At 48.1% G+C, this 20,811-nt stretch overlaps 1 protein-coding gene across 1 annotated transcript in view; it reads right to left on the bottom strand.

The window, feature by feature from the left end:
* Nucleotides 1-19,780, bottom strand: part of LOC116995089 (voltage-dependent L-type calcium channel subunit alpha-1C-like) — a 35,212-nt gene extending 15,432 nt beyond the window's left edge. The window contains 11 exon segments of the mRNA XM_033057447.2: nucleotides 443-577; nucleotides 1,659-1,786; nucleotides 2,764-2,865; nucleotides 4,443-4,545; nucleotides 5,140-5,236; nucleotides 6,878-7,005; nucleotides 7,883-8,048; nucleotides 8,776-8,867; nucleotides 11,786-11,851; nucleotides 16,482-16,610; nucleotides 19,276-19,780. Of these exon segments, the coding sequence (XP_032913338.1) occupies nucleotides 443-577; nucleotides 1,659-1,786; nucleotides 2,764-2,865; nucleotides 4,443-4,545; nucleotides 5,140-5,236; nucleotides 6,878-7,005; nucleotides 7,883-8,048; nucleotides 8,776-8,867; nucleotides 11,786-11,851; nucleotides 16,482-16,610; nucleotides 19,276-19,278 (1,149 nt within the window). The 5' untranslated portion in view covers nucleotides 19,279-19,780.
* Between the last annotated feature and the right edge of the window lie 1,031 nt (nucleotides 19,781-20,811).

Genomic DNA, 20,811 nt, shown 5'->3' with positions numbered 1-20,811 from the left:
AACAATTACAGGAAACAGGAATGAAATGAGAAAGACAGGATTTAGCTAAGTTGGTCAGAAAATTTTCTCCTTCCATAGGAGCTCTATTGGGTCCTGGTGTACTTTCTGGAAGGATGCTACCAGTGCCACTGAAAGGAGTTAACAAAACACTAAAGTGTGCCTGGCTGCTGCTCTGCAGATTGCAAGGTGGCTCCACTGATCTGTTCTTTAATTTAGGTTTCATGAGGGAATCTTCCAGTGAGATGTTTCCCTTGAGAGAAAGAGAAGGAACTGGGATAAAACTATGCAAAGACTTTAGGACCTTTTATGTAGGACCTAGGTCCACGACTGTTTTCTAGTAAGATCTACACAACAAGAAGGGCCCAGCTGAAATGCAGAATGAACAGAAGAGAATGTAGCACTCTGAGCTCAGCCTCAGCTCGCAAACTTGTGTGGAACCTACCCGGAAGATATCATCTTCAGAGGCAGCAGAAACAGCTTCTTTCATGGCCTTGTCCAGCTCTTCCTCAGCTGTCAGGTCTCCAGAAATTGCTCGTCGGATCTCTGGCCCAATGTCGTGGAGTGTGCGCAGCCCAGCCTGCAGAACAGCAAACTATAGAGCTTCATATCTCCGAGTGGGCACAGGAGAGACAGCAGCACTGCCATTGCTTCCTAAACACTGTGGAGCCCTTTAGTTAGCACAGCACCCCAGCTCCTAGAGAAACACCAACAAACCCTGTTCTTTCCTCTGCACCTCAATGCAAACCAAGGAATGTTTTGTTGCTCATCCTTGGTTTCATCACAGCAGGACATAGACATAAATCCACAGGCTTGGCTAAGCAGGTCTGTGTGCTTTCAACTCTGGGTTCTCAGATCCACAACCAGAATTTCTAGAGCAGCCACAGATCCAGCTGAACCATATACTCTGGTGCCTTGGAAAACGTCTTCTTTTTCTTGGCAGCTTAAATATGGATTTAACAACTATGCTTCTGGCATTCGGACCTGCAAAGTCCTCAAAGCCCTCACTGACTGGAGCCTGTTCTAAAGAGTCCACCCAGGGTGGTGAGCTGTGGCTATACTGAGGCTTCGTTCTGTGTTTGTGCCCTCATCACAGCACTTTTCAAACTTGCTGAAACTCCAGAGTCACCCTTTTTTCTCAATGTATCCTCGAGGGACATACACTGTCCTGCTTGTACAGTCAACGGGCTTTTCTCTTTCTGTCCCACAGCCTGATAATCTACTGAGTGAACATGTATCACAGTGGGGAACAGATCCCAATCCTTACAGTCCTGAACACTGCATGGCCTTGGCATCCAGGTATGCTTTCTGCTTTCTAAGTGATTTTGCCTCCTGCCAACATGCCCTCGGAATGTATGTGGGGTAAGCAAATGTCTGTAGGACACTTCATACCACTTCTCTAAGAGGATCCCAAATTTCAGATATTACTGGCAGACTGATAAACTGTGATTATGCCTCATCTGTGCCTTCCATTTCCAGAGCTAAGGGACTGCTAGCCCATGGCACACAGGTATTTGTCCAGAAGGCTTGGTGTGCTAACTCCAGGGGTCTGTGAACTCCTGTTCAGTAGGAACAGCCCAGGGCAACCCCAGAATGCTGCAGAGGGAAGGGGGGCCTGTCTCTAGTGTGCCAACCCTGTGCCCTTGGGGCCCGCGTGTCACCTGTAAGGACAGCGCGTTGCGCTGGGACGGCTTCCCCACCAGCCCCTGCTCTTTGCGCTTCTTGAACTTGCGGAAATATTCCTGGATCAGGAACGTGGCGTAGAACTTGCCCACGGTCACCTCGTCATCTGCCAAGTGGGGGAGGGGAAAAAAAAAAGGCAGCTGATTTATAAATACATTTATAAAAAATTAATTAAATAAGCAGCTGATTTATTAGTATATATATCAGTGTATATCGCTGATATATCAGTGTATTCGTGTAAGCCTTGCAGAGACATTGGGTGCTGCACTCCATCTCTGCTTTCTATGGCATCAGGATGCAGGGCTGAAGGAAGGGATTGCTCTTGCAGCCAGAATAGCCAGGAGGAGAGGTGCAGGTGGCTGTGAGACTGGCTCTGCTGGCACAGAACCCCTGCAGCAGGAGCACATCTAGCCTTGCAGTCTCTGCTGTTAGTTAACCACAAAGGATCTCGTTATAATACATGCTGCAGTCTTGTGGTAGCCTGGGGTAAGACTTATTCTCAGGCTGGCTTGCCAGCAGCCACTGACTGATCATCCATCCCAGGCCTGCTCCAGCTCTTCTCTGCTCTGGAATTCTGTCTCTTGGTGCCTAACATGGGTGTGAGTGAACAGAGAAGATCATCTCTCCCCTGAAATGCAGTCACAGCTGTGTTCCCACACAATTAAAAGTGTCAGCCAAAATGTGCACTATGGTTTTCTCCAGGTAGCTCTCCCCTTTCTGCAAACCCACTCGAAATTTTAGAAGACGTAGTCCACTGATTTCAGAGCAGGCTGAGGACCTGGCTGCTTCTGTTGGCTGACTTCCAAGTGCTGTTTTGTGCCCATGGGGCCACCTGGAAAATCAGTGAATGCCACACTGGATGCCTGTGCATCAACTCCTATTTATGCATATTTTTTTCTTTTCTTTTTCTCTTCATATTCATGTTAGTATAGAGTAGACCTCAGCCTGATGAAATACAGACAGTTTGTATAAGAAAGTCTGTCCTCCCTATTCCACCTGATGATCACAAGGTGCACTAGGACAGGAGAGGTGGGGGAAAAAAACCAGAGAGGTTCAGAGACAGGGACAAGATCCTGCACTCACCACCTGCAGGAGGAACCACCTGGTCCAGCAGCTTCATACTGGTGCGCTTCCAGATTTTCTTAATTATTGCTCTCAGCTCTTCGTTGGCTTGCTCCAGGTTACCTGCAGGGTGAAAATCATCAGAGACAGGAATTAAGCAGAGCCTGCAGAGGAGCAATTTAATGTCTGGCACGGAAATCTCAGGAGGTAAATATCAGAGTGTTTTCAGTAGTGGAAAGTTTTGGGCCAAGAGATGCTAAAGCTCCCTCACAGCAAGAGGTCTTCTTCCTAAATATGCACAGTCATCTGGATAGGGAGGTGACTTTTCTTCTGGATACCCATCTCCTTCAAATGAGTCACCTTCAGTTTTATTTCTTGATTAATGTACATTCAAACCCTCTCTTCTCTCTAGGTGTCTGAAACCCGTATCTTGTCCTCCTAAAGGTGCTGTTTGTGCAGTTTTTGTTATTTCTCCCCAGCACTAAGGCTCTGCATGGCAGTAGTTCTTACAATAAAAAGTAGCGAAGATATGGACACTGAATAACCTGCTGAGGATGCAACACATGGACAGCATCAAAGGCAGAAATCTGACTCAGCAGGGCTAATTCCAAACTCCTGCCCCAACCACTTAAAAGATCCTCTTAAGGCAAGAATGAAAGCAGTTTGAGGCTTTAGATGGTTTCCCAGGAGTTCACTGGCCATGACTCCAAGAGCTTGAGGCTCAGACAGACAAGAAAACTGAGCCCTTTTTGGGTCTCTGTTTCATAAGACACAGGATGTCATACAGGGATTGTGGGTAGCTTTTTCCTCAGGAGAGTCTCTTGTGCTACAGTCAAATTCTGTTTAGCACAACTTTCAAGGCCTTAATATAATTTTTTCATTTTGCCACTGTTTTTTGGCTCAGCTGTGTACAGCTGGCACCGTGAGGTAGAGTTCTGCTGGTCTGTGCTTCCTCATGCCTGAAATGCAAGGCAGCCACTCCTGAGGCAGAGGTGTTTAGCTGTGAATCACAGACCTACACTCTCTTTTAATGCATCTCATTAATACATGAAGCCAGATTTTGACTCAGGACCAATATCTTTCATTACAGCAGGTGACAGAGTGCAACAAAGAGGACAAGCTGAGCCTCAAATCTTGTCTGGTTTCCTCAAATACACCTGCGGTCTATGCAAAGCTGTTAACAGCCCCTTTACTTCTCATCTCTCTTTACAACACCGCTGTCACTACAATGCAATGCTAACTCATGCTAATGGGAGCACAGGAGGAGTTTTTGTGAGATGAGACCCTCAGTCCAAGTTCTTTTTTCTCCCTTGAACTGGAAGATCAGTGACAACAGCAGTCAAGAAGTGGCTCAATTCTGCAGATGGGGTACAAAAAGGATGTTTCTTTGCCCTTTATCCTCCTAATTCCTGTGTGAGCAGACATTGATCTAAAACTTTAGACTTTCAGGTCACTGTGAAGAATGTGATCAGTAATTTGAGATGATACTATAGGAAGCACTGGCTTCCTAGGTAGTGGGAAACACTGTGCTTTCCCTAGTGGATATTGTTCCTCCAAACCTCTTTACATAGCTTTTTGTCCCATGTGCAGCATAGGAATACTTTGGATCATTTTAAACAAGATGTCCCTGTTGGTTTATTCCAGCTCAGGACACCTTGGCATGAACACCTTTGTATCCTTGCGGTCAGCAAGCTTCTCACCTTCTGTCTTGATCCTCAGGGCTGTTCTGACCAGGGCAAAGAGAGTGGCATTGAACATGACAGTCCCATCACTGTTGAGTGGCATATTCATGGAGACAAGGCGCTGTGGGATGAGGAGAAGAGAGACAGCAGTCACACTGCCACACGTGGACTGAAGACTGCTCTTCCTTATGTCCTTGTGACACCCTCCAGACCTGCCATCCCCCTTATGTGACTATCCATGGCCTGTGGATGGGTTACACAATGAGAATGCCCTGCTATTTCTATCTCTCCTAGTCTGTTTTGAGATGGGTGTTTGACAGTGCAAGCAGATGTGTGTTCCTAGTGCTTGAGAGCTGTGTTTAGCACCAGACAAAAGGCTGATGGCCCTGAGGAGTGCAGAACTCACCTGCTGGTGACCCTCCAGCCCTCCACTGGGTGGTTGCAGCCCAGAGGAGCTGGTGAGGGGCACAGGGGTTGTTCAGACACGCGGTTGCTGGCTCTGCCTGGTGGGTGGCAAGCTGGGATGTGCCCAGTGAGGTAGAAAATGCCACGGCAGGCTGTTTGGTGTAAAACAACTGGTCTGGTGGAAGGCAGCCCTGCTCAAGCATGGGGGTTGGACTTAGATGGTTCTTTAAGGTGCCACTGTGTATTAGTCTCTGCCTGACTCTGGTTTAGCTGCTCTGAGCCCAGCCTGCCCTGAGCTGCAGTGCCTTACTTTGCAAGCCACCCTGTGAGGACAGAGCTTCCCGAAGCCCAGCGGGGGCTGGATCCGCCGGAGCAGCGTCACCACGTCCAGGTGCTTGATCCGTCCCCTAAAGGAGAAAGCACAGTGAGGGCTGCATCCTGACGAGGGCTGGCCTGCCAAGCTGAAACTGTCTTAAGGTCTCTCCAGCCCCAGGCTGCTGCTCCCTGTAGCCCAGGCATAGCTGGAAGTATTTGCATTTGGTGCCTTCTGCAGGATTTGCCCTGCACTCTTACAGTTTCTTCTGCAGCAGAAATTTCAGCTGTCAGTCATACTTGAGTCAATATTTGCAAGAATTGATCTCAGCCTTTTCAATGTTGCAGTTTCTTAGTGCATGAACAGACAGTTTGGGGTTCTCTTCCCATCACTGACCTGCTCAAAATAAATATCTACTTATTTCCTTGTTGGGCTGAGGCCTGTAGCAGGCAGAAAGGTGTACAGGGTCTATTTCCTTGTGCTTTACCTCCCACATAAATATCCCCAAGCCACTGCCTTTTAATACTTGTTTATGCTTTGGGCTGTCACTAGAGTGAGCACAAAACAAAGTACTGAATTTCCTGCACAGCAGCAGGTGGGTTTCTCTTAAGTTTGGTAAATGGCATCTCAAAAGAAGAATTCTCTCATGGAGAGAGGAAAGTTAGCAGAGCCAGAGGAGGGGCATGGTACATGGATGGGGAAGAGGAATAAAAGGGCTTCCCATTTATAAGCAGGGAGGAACAGAATGCCATCTGGACTGAGTGGCTGTCTATTATACAGCTTCAGCCACTGCAGTCTAGCCTGCAAGCAAGCACAAACAGTAGCATCTGTTTTGTTAATAAATGGTGTATTTGTTAGAAGTCTATGCTTATTTCCCATCCATATTAGCGTTCCCAATCCAGGAAGTTACCATGCACTGCAAGAAGTGTTTAAATTCATATATCACTCTCATAATGTGACACACCCACATCCACATCTGGCAGAACCGGAGGCCAGACTAATCTGGACACTAGGTCTAAAGAGATCTGCTTTTAGTTCATACCCAAATCTCTTTCCACGGCTTTTGCATTATGAAGGGGGCTTTGCAATTACAATTGTCAACTGTACAGTAATGCCACAGGGATCTAAAAGCTCTTTAAGCCTAAGCATGTGTCAAACAGAACGTGCAATACTGAATGTCAGTTAAACCCTCATGTGAGGGGTTGTGGTGTAACTTTAAATGCCTGCAAGTCTGCTGTTGTGAATAACCCTGCAGACAATGTAATGCAGCCATGTAACAGTGCAGGTTGTGATGGCCATATACGACATATGAGAAAACAGAGATTAGAGCACAGCAGCTCTACTGTGAGTACAAAGTCAAGCAGAAGAGCCACAGCCCAATATCCCAAACAAACACAACAATAAGCCAAGCCTGTAATCATCTTTTCTCAATATCCTGCTACCAACCTCTGTCTATCTGTCCCTCACAGAAAGTAAAGCAATGGCCTGAAAGGTAACAGTGCAGCCTGAATGCTGAGATATCTGTGAGTTTCTTTGCACTTTGGGCTTATGGATTCACCAGCAGTACCTTGTAGTGATATCTATTTTAGGAGTTTTTTACAAAAGAAGGGGAAAAAAAAAGAAAGAAAAGGTGTTCCTGCAGGAGGAACATGGCACTTACTGCACTGAGTCTAGAGAAGACAAAATAATGGGCCTGTTCTCCCAAGGAGCTCTGATAGCAAGCTGGGTTACTTACTTAGCTTCAGGGTCATACTCTGCCCAGATCCTTTTAAACTCATCCAGGTGGTGTGGTCCTAAAATGGACCAGTCCCGTGTCAGGTAATCGAAGTTATCCATTATAACAGCTACAAAAAGATTGATGATCTGCAAACAAGGACAGAGATTATGTGATGGATGAGCCAAGGAGCAGCAAATTTTACCAGGTTCACCATTTAAGGTCTGGAGTTGGAGTCACAAAACTAGGAAGCCAGGGTTTAGCTTCTTTATTCCCCCATACCAGCCCCCCAATTTAAATGGGAAGAGCCCAGAGATGGAATATTGTCAGCTGCTTATATTTTTCTCTTCCCTACTAAATGGATGAGGCACAAATTTGCTGAATTCTTAGATGTGCTGTCGTGGTTTATTATTTACTTGTGTCTTTGCCTGGCAGAATGGGGTGGGATTTGTCTTTGATAGGCTGAGATAAAAGTCCTTTCTTCTGGCCCAAGACCAAAACTTTAAAAATGTTGCTGCTGTTCCCTGGGAGAGTTTTGGGCACTGCTGCCAGCTGCAGAACATGTGCTGTCCCTCTGAGCAGTGCTGCACTGCCAGCACGGAGCAGATGCAAGTGGGATATGTGTATTCTCACAGTCATTGCTGCAGGCAGGGGAGGAAAAACCTGCTCAGCAGCCAGAAGGAAGGTAGGAGGGAAGGTGGGAAGTGTGGCTGAGGCGTTGCTAGCCTCAGCACAGCCCACAACACACTAATTTGGTTTTCTTATTGAGGGGGAGAGCGCTCCTTGGCTGTGCACAAAGGACTGGGATTGGAAACAGAGCTGGAGGGAGGCAGGGAAGGGCTGCTGTCCCTGACAGGGTGCAGCTTTGGGGAGATTTCCCTTCTTTGAGATCATTGTCCTGTGCACTGCTGACATCTGGGGAAGCAGAGGCTCAGCCTGCCAGAGGGAAAGTTTGGGATGGAGGGACTCACCAGGAAGGTTTGGGATGGGGGGACTCACCAGGAAGGTTTGGGATGGGGGACTCACCAGGAAGGCACAGAGCATGTAGAAGCTGATGAAATAGAAGACGGCGAAGCTGCTGCCGCAGGAGTGATCGGCTTCTGTGGAGTTGGCCGGCTCTGACTCCGGGTCACACTTCTTGTCTGGGAGACAGGCCAGCATGATTTCCTGCCAGGCCTCACCTGTGGCACACCTGGGCAAGGCAGAGGGCAGGGGAAGACAGCAGTGACCTTGGATGTGACAGGGACCGGCACATTAGCAACCTGTTCCTGATCCCATGAACATTCATGGGAATTTGGCTGCTGGGGTCAATTAAGAGCAAGTTAGGCCAATGACTTTGACATCCCCTGGCATCTCCCTCCTCTGTTTGGCTTTGTTGCCATCATCAGTGTGCGATTTCTGACTGGCTTTGGCTGCTGTGGCTATGGGGCTCTCATGTTCCAGCCAGAATCATGGATGTGTGTGTGGCATGGCTGTGGATAGCATCTAAAAAAGCCCTTCAAAATTACACCAGTGCTGAATTTGTGCCAGCTTCCCTCCCCTTCAGCACCCCTCCCTGGAGCAGGATGGTGTGCTAAGCTGAGCTGGCCATGGCCATGCCTAAGCACGAGCTCATCACATCCCTTTCCCTGCTACAAGTCACACTGGCCAGATTTGAACCAAAGAAGTTTTTGCTGCATATCAATTTTGGAGAGCACTGAAAACTGGCTACCTTCCCTCTGTGTAGGAGGATTTGTCTCCCTCCCCAGCACTGAGCATTACCAGGGTGAGCTGCTGGTCCTTCCATCTGACATAATTCCCAGGACAACACGTTAGCACTCACCTCGGGAACATGACACGGGAGAAGGAGATAAGGCGTGCCTGAGAGCAGAGGAACCGCGCTCCCAGGCTGACAGAACCCAGAGCTGCCATGCACCCACCTGAAAAGCAGCAGCACTGCCTGGGGGAAGGTCTGGAAGTTATTGTTGCGGTTGATTTCTGTGGTATCGTTCAGCGCAATTTTACCAAACACCTGGCAGAAAGCAGAGGTCTTTTCAGATTAGCCCTGCAAAATCCCCAAACCTTGTCACCCTGACTCTGATATTTAATGGAATCTGCTCTTCTATTAAAATAAACTTTTCTCTTTGTCTTTTATATGTGTTGTTGCTTCTCTGGCTTCTGCTTTATCACCAAAAAAGCACTAATTTTGCAATAAGATGCACTTTGTGTCAAAACAAGGTGTCCTTCCTTATTCAAACACTGAATACATGACGTGGGGCCTTGTTTTAACAGGCACTCCATCGGGAAAGGAGTCCAGCTGAAAGAAATCACTGAGAGAAGAAAAGGCTCCTTCCTTCGTGGCTTATCTGTCTTTCTCAGGAGGAATTAATAGCAAAAGCCCAGCAGCTGCAAAGCCTTGAGCTTCCATCTCTGTAGGGGGACTTGGATCTTCACAACACAATGTAAATACATTGCCTTGCACCTGGAATTGTCCAATTTCCTGCCCTTCGGTAGTCATGCCTGTCCCCAGCAGGTGTTTCAGGGGTCCTGCCATGAAGATGATGACCAGATCTGCGCAGACAAGGATGTCCTAGAGCTTCTTCCCAACTAGTTCATCCAGCCTTGGCACGGAGCCTGCAACCATCAGCAAACCTTTCCAGGGACCTGTGTTTGGTGGGAAGTCCGCAGGGCAGCAGAGTTTCAGGCTTCTTTAAAGAAATCCTGGCTAGCTGTGGTACTGTCAGGCAGTGTGACTGAGTTAACCAACTGTGTGTGGCAGAAAGGTCTCTGCACAGCATTGCCAGGACTATTTATTCCCCATTGATAACAACGTGGCACAGGTCTCGGGGGGCTGAGAGCTGTCATCTCTCTGTAGCCAAAACAAGCAGCAGGAGCAGAGCAGCTCTGAGAGAACACCCAGCTTCTCTGCAGGGAAATGTCACTGATAATTAGCACCCCAAGAGAAACAACGAGGTGGAGAGGGGAACGGGGACAATGGTGGGACAGACAGGAGGGAGGGTCAGCACATGGCAGTTCTCCTCATGGATGCTTGTGGCCAGCCCCACGCCACAGGCAGCACTGACAGCCCCAGCTGCACCGAGGCTGAGCTCAGGCAGCCCCTACTTTTCATTTCAGGCAATTGTAGGTAGGGGAGCTTCCCATGATCTTCCTTTGGAGCCTGCAGCAGCTGCTGTGGGTGTTTTGCATTGGGTACCTGGGAGGAGCTGGAAGTGAAGGTTCCTCCAGTCTGTGCCTCCTGGGCCATCGTATGAGTGGCTTTATCCATCAGCATCAACTTGGATTTTTTCCACTTGAGCACATTAGGTAGTGAGGCTTGAACGCTTTTACCCTCCAAGTCATAGCAGTTGCTAAAGTAGTAGGTCTGCTTTATATGGGAAATTCTGATATTTTATCAGATCTGGTACATCCAGTCTTTCATGGTAGCTGCTTAATGGAGTAAGGGCTGATTTTCCTTCCCATGTGTCCCTAAGTGTGAGGGAACTTTATGTGTCAGCATGTTCAAGAGAGCTGCACACATAATGTCTCAGATGCCATTTGGACAAAAAGTGATAATCACAGGTCTGTGGGCTCTAGGCAAAAAGGGAAAATGAAAAAAAAAGTTGGTTTTCTAACAGAAAGACAGATGTATGGTCCTCAGGCTGCTGAGATGATTTAAACAGAGGCTTGAATGTATGCCAAGGGTTAAATAGGTAACTTAGAATGAGCTGACAGGAAAAGGAGTAGAATTAAAGAATAAAGCATCTGGCCCTGGCAGTGCCCTGATCACTGTAGACCCCATCTGTGTGGGCGCTTGGAAGCCACTTACAATGCTTTGTACAACATTACAATACCAGCTGAATACTCTGAACTGATTTTATGTATAGCACAGGTAATTCTGTAAGATCTTGGCCATCTTAGCTATTAAAGGCAAAACTGGCAAGTTTACAGTATGAGCTTAGTAGAGTAAATGACACCTGTGATTACTGGGGCTACTGAGATTACCTGTGATAATTCAAGAGAACATTAATTTTATATTTCATGGTGGGGCAGGGTAGATGGAGTCTGTGAAGACGTGATTATAATAACAGGAAACAAATTAAAACAAGGTCAGTGGGGTCAGATGAATTTCATTACCAGTTTGTTGTCATTGTGGAACCAAGAAGCCTGTCATTTTTGAAAACCTCTGGAAGCAATTATGCCGTGCCTTTCTATACTGTGGCCTCTGGCCCCAGATGGCTGACTTGTCTGAGAACTTTGATTAACAGCAAAGTGGGAAGTGAAGCTGAGCTTGAAAAGCAGCACAGCAAATGAGGCTGGGACTGTCACAGTGTGTCTGTATCAGGTGCTGTCTTCCATGGTCTCTGTGCAACATCAGTTCCTCGCACAGGTGAATGCTCAGGATGATTCCAAGCGCATTTTACAACCTGGGTATGATGTTGTGTTGAGATAGCTTTCTGGAGAAACTCTGAGTATTAGCACATTGGGTCTGATCCCATATTTACCTGCATGATGTAGATCAAAAGCTGCTCTTTACAACTCAGTGGAAATTATGCCAATGCAAAAGAGATGCAAGAAAACATTTTGGTTTGTTCAGTGCATCATGGCCATAAGCCCACTTGTTTTGAACCAACAAGCAATTCTTGGTGGCTATTCCTTCGAGAATGTGGAGGGCAGGTCTTTTCACTGTTTGCATATTGTGCTCTGCCGTTAAGTGGGCCAATGCTTTTTGGTTTGCTTGTTTTTCTTTTTTTTTTTCCTTTTTGTTTTTTGTTGTGCTGTTGTTGAAAGTGCCCAGTCAGGCGATGTTCTCTAGCCAAGGTTAGGCTGGCATCTTACTTTACTGAGTGAAAACATTGCTGCAAACCCCCACATTGACCTGGTCACCCTGTCAGCCTGTTCCCATTCTCTAGCAGAAGACAGACATAGCCGAGCTCGTTAAGCATCACTTACCTGCATCCCGATCACAGCGTAGATGAAGAACAGCATCACTATTAAAAGAGCCACATAGGGGAGAGCCTGGAAAGGAAAGGAGAAAAGAGAGCACTGTCTCTGCCAGGCTCTGCAGTGCGGGCAGGTGGCCACTAGATGCCTCTACAGGACCACGCTTGGTTGCCAGCCCAGCCCAGCCCAGCCCAGCCCAGCCCAGCCCAGCCCAGCCCAGCCCAGCCCAGCCCAGCCCAGCCCAGCCCAGCCGGCTGCTCTCTGTGCCATGGGGGATGGATGGATGGATGGATGGATGGATGGATGGATGGATGGATGGATGGATGGATGGATGGATGGATGGATGGATGGATGGAGCTCTGCTGCCTTCCTGTCACTCCCGCCCTTAATCGAGCCAGGAGAGTGAGGGAAAACCAGGAGGAGAAAGCTCTCACAGCCAGCATTACTCTGGCACTAATGTGATATTTCCCTGGATCCAGTTTGGTGAAATAGAAAATGGGACAGCTGCTGGAATCTTAACTCAAGGTTTGCTACAATGGCTGGTACCACCCTGGTACCCCAAGCAGCATCAGCACCTTTCCTGTCCAGTGTTAGGTGTCCCTGATGGTCTGCCATGCACTGAGTGCCAGTGATCAGCCTCTGAAGAGGAAACCCAGACTCATATCAGAGCCCTGATATGCAGAGCTGCCTCCCAAGGCACAGGTCAGTGCAATCAGCCAAGTGTTGAGTGCTGCCCCTTTCCTCCACCACTGACAGGATTCAAGGGCCCAGGACTTGGTAGGCTCAGGCTTTTGAGCAGGAATATTTTGAAATATCTAGCACTCAGGCCAGAAGCTTTCAGAACGTGCTTCAGAGGAAATGGGTGGACACATTTACTCTGGAAATGTGAGCACAGTCCCTGATTAAGGTTTTGAACACCCAATTTCACAGAATATAACGAGCCTATAACATTTTCAGGGGGCTGCAGGACCTCTATGCATAGCACCTGCTATGGAGACAGGCTGAGACACCTGGGGTTGTTCAGTCACAGAGACTCTAGAGTACCTTCCAATACCTAAAGGGGACTAAAATAAAGACATAGAGGGATTTTATTTCAAGGGCATGCAGTGATAGGAGAAGAGGGGGTGGTTTTAAACTGAAAGAGGACAGGTTTAGATTAAATATTAGGAAGAAATTCTTTACCATATGAGTGGGTGAGACATGAACAGTTTGCCCAGAGAAGCTGTGGCTGCTCCATCCCTGGGAGTGTTCAAGGTTAGATGGAGCTCTGAACAACCTGGTCTAGTGGAAGGTCTCCCTGCTCATGGCAGAGTGGTTGGAACTAGGTGATCTTTAAAGTCCCTTCCAACCCAAACCCTTCTGTAATCCTAAATTCAACACAACTAAATCCTGCAGGAAAAATGGAGGGAATATTGGAATATTTTCACTGGCCACCATGGAGATTTGACTAAGATTTGCATAAATAATCTCAAAGAGATCTGAATATTAAAATGGTTAAAAAAAAAAAAATCAAATCCTTCAGACAATGTCTGTAATCATAATCTTGAGTCTCAGATTCCTCTGGCTTTTTAGGGGGGCAGACAAATTGGTATGTTTACCCCACAATGTCACTGAATAGACCACCAGCTCAGAACTGGGCTCCAAACATTTGGTGATGATTTAATTGGGACTTGATGCACACAATACCTAAGGGCTCCTGGAACAGTGTCCAGCCAGGACCTGAGGTGTACAACCTTTACTGTTTTCCGACAGTACTTCTGTTCTGCCATCCACATGGGGATGGAGAAGTGTCTTCTCTCCTGTCTGTCTGCCCTTTCACTTCCTTTTCATGTCCTTCTGCTCAGTCCATTCCTTTTCACTACCTCACCTTCCTGCTCATCCCTGCCCCTTGTTCCCATGGCTCCTTCAGCTCCCCACCCCCATATTCTCCATATTCTCTGCTCCTGTCTCTGTCCTTCCCTGGCGTTACCACTTTGTCCTTGTGATTCCCACGGCCCTGCCGTGCCCTCAGCACCCTCTCACTTCCTTCTCCTCCCACTCCCAGCTGAGCCTGATGCTGTCTGTGCGCATGGAAACCCCGCTGAGCATTTTCCCACCGCCCTGGCCAGTGCCCCAGCTCGCACATCAGTGCTTCGTGCCATGCCCAGGGCACGTGGAAGTGACCATGGGATCCAGCTCCAGGAGTTCATTGCTGCTAGGCTGCCCTGCGTGAGCAGAGATGCTTCCTGGAAGAATGTGGGGACACTGGGGAGCCCGTGCCAAAGTCTGCTGGGATCCCACACTCTGACAGTGGGAGTGCCTGAGTTAAGGACAGGCACGGTGGCTATTCTTAGCTACCAAAGGAGCCTCCTGGTAGTTATAAGAGGAGGAGCCTGGAGCGGAGAATTCCATGTTAGAAAATGGCTAAAGGCTTTCAAGGGAAAAGGCACTTGCTTGTAATGCCGCCTTGTTTTTTTTTTCCTCCTCCCCTGCTGTGGAGGATCCCTCCCTCCATACTTTCTCCCATCACCCTACAGCCCTGCCTGACTCGCAGCTGGAGAGGTCTGAAGGTCACTGGAGGGAAAGTACCAGGTGCTCCCTTTCCCACTCATCTCCTCCTCTCCAGCCCTGAGCCATGACAAGTTCAGCTCAGGGCAAGCTCCTGCTACAGAGGCTCCAGGGGCACAGGGGCAAGGGGAGGAGAAGCAGGAACTGGAAATTGTGACTCTGTCTCCTGCATCAGTGCTGGCTGAGCTGTGCCAAGGGAATCTCGTTCCTATGTGTGCAGACAAAATGGTTCCCAGTGGCACTGCTCAAATAACAGCCTGGAAATTGGCAGCTCTGCCAGCAATGGAAAAAGTCACTGTGGTACAGATGTGTCAGAAACCTGCTGAGCAGGGTTAGGTCCTCTGGAAGTCAGGGAGTGTGCAAAATGAGCCCTTTGCATCAGCCTGGTCGTCTGGCTGCTGGGACCAACTGAGAGCTGCACTGGAAAAAAGTCCGTGCTGATCCCTGGTGTGCAGTGTGCTGCTTTGCAGAGGGAGACAGAAGCTGCAATGGGCGCTGCAGGCTTTGGTCCCAGCTTGTGCTGTCGCTGGTGAGGCTTAAGTTTTAAAGTGTGAGTCAGTTCCTTTCCCATTTGAGTCAATACAAAAGCTATTGACCATTTACAGCCCCCAGTCCGAGGGGTATATAGCTGCTGTTTCAAGACTTGTGTGTTGCACAAGTTAATCTTTCGTGCTTTTGTCCAGTAGTGTGTTCTGCATATTTGCTCATGTTTAGGCCACCATTTGTATTCCTGTGCTGTGTTTCCCTGCCACTTCCTTTGGATATGTGCCAGCTAACATCCAGGTTGTGCTGGGTCCAGTAAATCCAGGTCAAGTACTTTTAAAATGCAGGAAGGTGCTATGCTTCATCTCTGCCATTTTGCTATATGTGGCTAGGTTTTTTTCTAGCAAATAACTGTGGTGTTTTTTTTCTTCCAAATGTGATGATTCTTATCCAGTCTGGTCTCCTTCACTTCCTCCTCCCTCCTCTGGAACTTTACCTACCACTGAAATGCAACCTGTCTTCAGGGAAAAAAAAGCAGCAGCAATTTAATAACTTGGCATTGTTACCAGCTCAAAAGAGTAGGGCTAAAAAGGTGAATTCTTCCTGGATGAAAGTATGGAGGCCACACACCTCTAATACTCAGAAGAAATCCTCAAAACAAGGCTTAAAGGAAACTTAATTGAGACCCAGGCCTTCCCCCCACAGCTGTGTATTTCACTTAAAGCTACACATATGAAATACAGCTCAAATAAGGAAAAAAAAAGAAAAAGATGGAATTGAAGGGTTAGAGACAGGCAGTAATTGAGTTGAACTGAACTATTAAAGCTGTCCAGGAGGGTCTCAAGCAATTACTCATGCTTTAAAGATGAAACTCACACCCTGTGAGTTCCATTTACTTAACACATTGTCTTGGGTTGCAATACAGGATGTGACCAAAAGTCTGTATTCTGTCACCACTTGATGAAACCAGGTGGGGCATTGTTCTTTATCTTTTCCACAACCAATCCTCCATCCAGGGAGGTATCTTCTGTTAATGGGCCACTGAGTCCCACTGTGTAACTGATAAAACTACTTCATCCCATGGGGAGATGCTCCAGCCAGGGGGAGGAGCCAAGCATTTCCCACCTAGATAAAATCTGAGATTTGGGAACACCAAAGCTGCCCTTGCCCACTGGTTTCCAGAGGAAAACCAAACCGTTCTACATCACTGGACCTTTGGAGGAAAACTGCACCTTGTACAGGAGCACTGCTCCAACTGAGCCACATCTGTCACTGCAGGAGGATGCAGCCACCATGAAATGGGACTGCTACCAACACCCTGCCTGATGGGGTGTCAGGTTGTTCTCTGACTGTGTCAGGGTTTGGGGTTTTGTTTGTAGTACTGTATTTTTATTTTAATTTTCCTAGTAAAGAACTGTTATTTCTAATTCCCATATCTTTGCCTGAGAGCCCCTTGATTTCAAAATTATAATAATTTGGAGGGAGGGGGTTTACATTCTCCATTTCAAAGAGAGGCTTCTGCCTTTCTTAGCAGACAACTGTCCTCCAAACCAGGGCACTCTCTTGTGCCACTCACCCCTGGGCACCTTTGAGCTGTGGCACTGGGTGAAACCCCTCCCTGGAAGGAGAAACCAAAAGGAGTTAGGTCTTTTCTTAGAGATAAGTGGGGCAGTACCTGGAAGGACTTGATGAAGGTCCAGAGCAGCGTCCGGATGCCCTCCCCTCGGCTCAGCAGCTTCACGAGGCGCATCACGCGGAAGAGTCGGAAGAAGGTGATGGAGATGCGAGAGTTTTCCTCTGCGTTCTGGAAGCCATTGGCACAGAGGCAGGAGTTACAACAGCACGACAGCAACGAGGGCCCTGGCCACAGAGGATGCTACGCCGAGGGTTCACTGCACTGTTCCTTGTCCTAGTACTGCTCCCTGGGCTCCCACTCCCCAGCACCCCAGGGACATGCCAAGGCTGCTTCAGCCTGCCCTGTCTCCCATGGTGGCGAGGCTGCTCCACAGGGGCTCTCAACATCAGCCTCTGCCTTCAGTCTGCCTGGGCTGGCAGGGATTAGGGATGGCTTGTACCCCTTACACTCCTCCACTACCTCTCCTGATGTTGGAAAGAGGCAATTCCCCTTTGACCTTGCATGGAGGAGAAGGACACTTTCCCTTTTGGCCTGTCTCGAGTGCTTCACCCCAGTGAGTGCCTCAGCCAGCAGTTCTGGTGGATCTGGTGTTGCTCACCAGCCATGTGGTGCTTGTTCTGCTGGGAAACAGGTGCAGGTGCAGGTCCCAGATTTCCTCCTGGCACACAAAACCCCACGAGGACCAGTGTGTCACTGGTGCCACTGCCAGCCTGGCTGTCCCTCTGCTGCTGTGGCTGTGCTGCTGCAGGCTGGACCCTGGTCACTCACTCCTGCTGCTGGGCTTTTCCCATTTCTCATGACCCCTTTGTATTTCCCACAGTCTGTGCACTGACTTTTGGGGTTTTTTAAAACATTTTTATTTTGGCTTCGCTGCTACTGTTCAAGCGTGGAGTATTTTAAAATAGTCTTTCTTCTGGCCTGTTTTTTCTCACAGCATCTGCTTTGTCCCTAAGCATTTCCCCCTGGGGTTGTAACCAGCTCTGACATTCCTCAGCCTTCACATGTGTGAAGGCAACATCCATCTGAAGGCTGCTGCAGCAGCAGGCTCACCTGGCCTTGGCAGAGGGCTCGCTGCCTAGCTCAAGGGCACAGCAAATGCCGCGTTTTCCAGTTTATTAACCCCCTAAAATACCATGCCAAGCCTATGGAGCTGGTGCCTTCTGGCAGCAGCACTGTGGGAATGTGACCTCCTGTCACAGGGGCAGATAACACTGTCACCCTGCCACTTGACCTGCTGTGGAGCAAAGTGCATGGAAACCCCCCCCTCTGTCCTCTCCCAGGCTGCAAAGACTGCAGTCCGAGTCTAAACACCCCCGAAAGAGCAACATTTAGGAGGAAGAAACAGTGCAGATCACCCCTGCTGTAACTACTCACCACTGTGTAGACCAAGAGAGAACAGACCCTTTGGATTTCCTGTCACTGGGGCACTGAAAACAGCAGCTGCCTGCTTGTCTCTTCTGATAAAACCCTGGGATCAAACAACACCCAGCTGCAGTCTGTTCTGTCTGTGGTGTGTCTGTCACCAGGCAGCTTCCTCCAGTCTGTACCACCACCTGACAGTCACTGCCCATGGAATAACTGGGTGAAAAAGTTTAGGGAAACAAGGAAAAGCCTGAGCGCTCCCTACACCTCACATCATCCTTGTTTGATTACTTGGACATCAGGCTGTGGCGTCCATGAGTTGGAAGGGTCTGAGGTGAAGGAGGGAACGTGGCTTTCAAGGGATCAAAAATCACGGCACTGAGTACTCTCAGCACTGCAGTCCCAGGGGGATAACTGGAAGGTCAAGTGCCTCTTCGAGTCCTATAGCAGCCAAGCTGTAATACCACCTAAAAACACAGCTTGAGGTTCAAATTTAGAGGTTGTGTTGACAGCAATCCTGCTGTGGTTGTGACTATAAAAACAGCGTTTTCTTATTCTACCTGCTGTGTTTCTTGTTGGCTTGGCTCTTTAGGTGGAAGCAAGTTGGGACACGGGTCTGGACAGAGGTTTTAGTATTCCTTTGTCCTTCCTTGCTGAGAGGAGGCAGCTGCTGTAGGCAGAAATTTATCTCTGTCCTCCTAGTGTCCTGGAGCAAAAATCTAAGCAGCAGATAAAATAGAACAAATCCCTCCCTGACGCAAATCTGCAACTTGCTGGCATCAAACCACTGAGCCCAAAACTCAGCGATGCCTCAGATGACTACAGTCATTTCAAAACTAGGTGGCTAGAGATTAGCTGATGCTTGAGTAGCCCTGCTAGCTTCCTCCTGTCTTTCATCCAGCTTTTGAAGGCAGAGGAGGGAGGTTCTGCAGAGTGGAAATCCAGAAACTAGAGTTCCTGCAGCTCTGTGGAGGTGCTGTGGGAGCTGCCATGCACACCAAGGCCAGTAGTGTTTTGTGCACCATTGCACCACTTATTCTTTTTTTTGGTGCAAAACACGAACTCAAATGAATCACCTCACTGAGGAGGAGTTTCAGAGTTCCAACCCTTTCTTTTCTGGAGGCTTGTACATGAAGTCACACTGCCTCATTCAGCCTCACACAGGGACATCGTTTGTGGCTAACAAGAAATCTTACCAGGTGCAGTTCTCTCTTGGTGGTTCATTAGAAGGCAGAACAACAGTTAACTCGACCAAAGGAAAGCTCAGGATGCACAAGAGATACACATGTGCAGCATATTCACAGCCCATGTGAACACCAGACTCACACCAATACATGACATGGCAGCTTCATGCACAAATAACTAGGCTGGGCTTGGAGAGAGAACTTGTGACCACGGAGAAGAGAAAAAAGGAGTGTGTTAGAAAGAGTGTCACAGAAGCTGGGAGGGTGGTCTGTATTTTCGGTCTTACCATAGAGGAAGAGCATTGGGTATGTTCAGCTGGCTTTAAAGAAAGGCAGACAGAAATAAGCTGTAATAAGTCTCCAATCAAGAGCCCTAGTAAACTAGGTCTTGGCTAACACAGGAGCAACAAATGGCAGAAGATGGCAAAAGGGAATTTGAAAGAAATGCACAAGAGGCTGGGCTTATTCCCTAGGATGCCCAGGATCAAGGCTGGCTGTGGCAGAGGTTGGTACAACTGCCACTGAGTTTGATGTAAACTCTCCCCACCACCACATGTGACTCACACCCAGTTCTCCTGAGTGCTGGACACCCTGGCAGTGGAGGTACTGAGCTGGTAAAATATATGGGGCTGATTTAGCTCTCCAGCTCTGATCCAGGCCATTTCTGCACAGGGACCAGCCAGCTTCTAGTGCATCATTATGATTTGTAAACCCATAACATCCAAGTGCTAAAGCAACACTTTCTGTTTATATGTCCCCTTACACACAGTTCTGGGTGGGGCAATGGGTTGGGAGAGTCTCACTGGCTTGGCAGCCCTACAACACCGGCACCAGCTGTGGGAAGCAGGTTGGTGCAGCTAATTAGCTGGCTCTACCTTCACCCACCTCACAGCAAAGTCCTAGGGACACAAAGGATGTGTTCTTGGAGGCCAGGCTGAGCTGAGCTGAGCCCTGGTCATGCCTGGAAGAGCAAAATTGCTGCAGACACTCTGCCTGATATTCCTTGATTAATCTCTGTGGCCATTTCCAATACCGAGAGCAATTCTAAAAAACACCCAAGGCCGCAAGTATCCTTGGGTGTAAGAAGCAGAATTGCAAATTAAATAAAACTGTCTTTATGGGAGTCATTCAGTTCAATAGTAACATAATCCTTCAGGCCTAACCTCTACCATATGCTAAAACTGTCTGCTACTTTAGCAAAATGGGAACTGATGTATTTCTTCTTCTGTCAGTGTCAGAATTTCCCACTAGTGCCGTGGAGGACTCCTGCAGCATGGGCCTGCTCTCCAAAGATGCTGCAGTAATCAAACTGGCATTGTATTACCTGAAGAAAAATTGTAGTTTGGATGCACAGCCTATTTGGGGGTACAGGCAAATGAGAGCAATAAAAACCCATGTACACCAGCTCATTTAATAATTTGGGTTAATTCATTGGTTTGGTAATGTCAGCTTTCATTGCTTTTATCCTCCTGTTTCACACATTTGCTCTTGTGTTTTCAGATCACATACAGGCAAAAGTTGGCTTGAATACCAAATAAAGAAGCAGTGCCCATAGAGACATTTCTTACAGGTCGGGCACAGATTTTGATTTTGTGCTGCTAGGCAAACATCTTTCCAGCAAAGCATTTCTCTGTCCCATCCTCCTTCCTCTTCCTAGTTCTGCAAATCACCTTTTCTAAATGGAGAAGGACCCTAATTCTGCTGCTGCTGCATTCCTGGTAGAAGGTACAAAGGCCCTTCAGAATAACTGAAGGAAGCCTAAAAATTTTGGGAATTCTCCATCCTTTCTGGCTGACGTGTTGGTGCATCTATGACTGACAGGC

This window comes from Catharus ustulatus, chromosome 4 (assembly GCF_009819885.2).
Source record: "Catharus ustulatus isolate bCatUst1 chromosome 4, bCatUst1.pri.v2, whole genome shotgun sequence".
NCBI lineage: Eukaryota > Metazoa > Chordata > Aves > Passeriformes > Turdidae > Catharus > Catharus ustulatus.
Note: the sequence above shows the minus strand (reverse complement) of the source record. Positions and strands in the feature narration are given on the sequence as shown.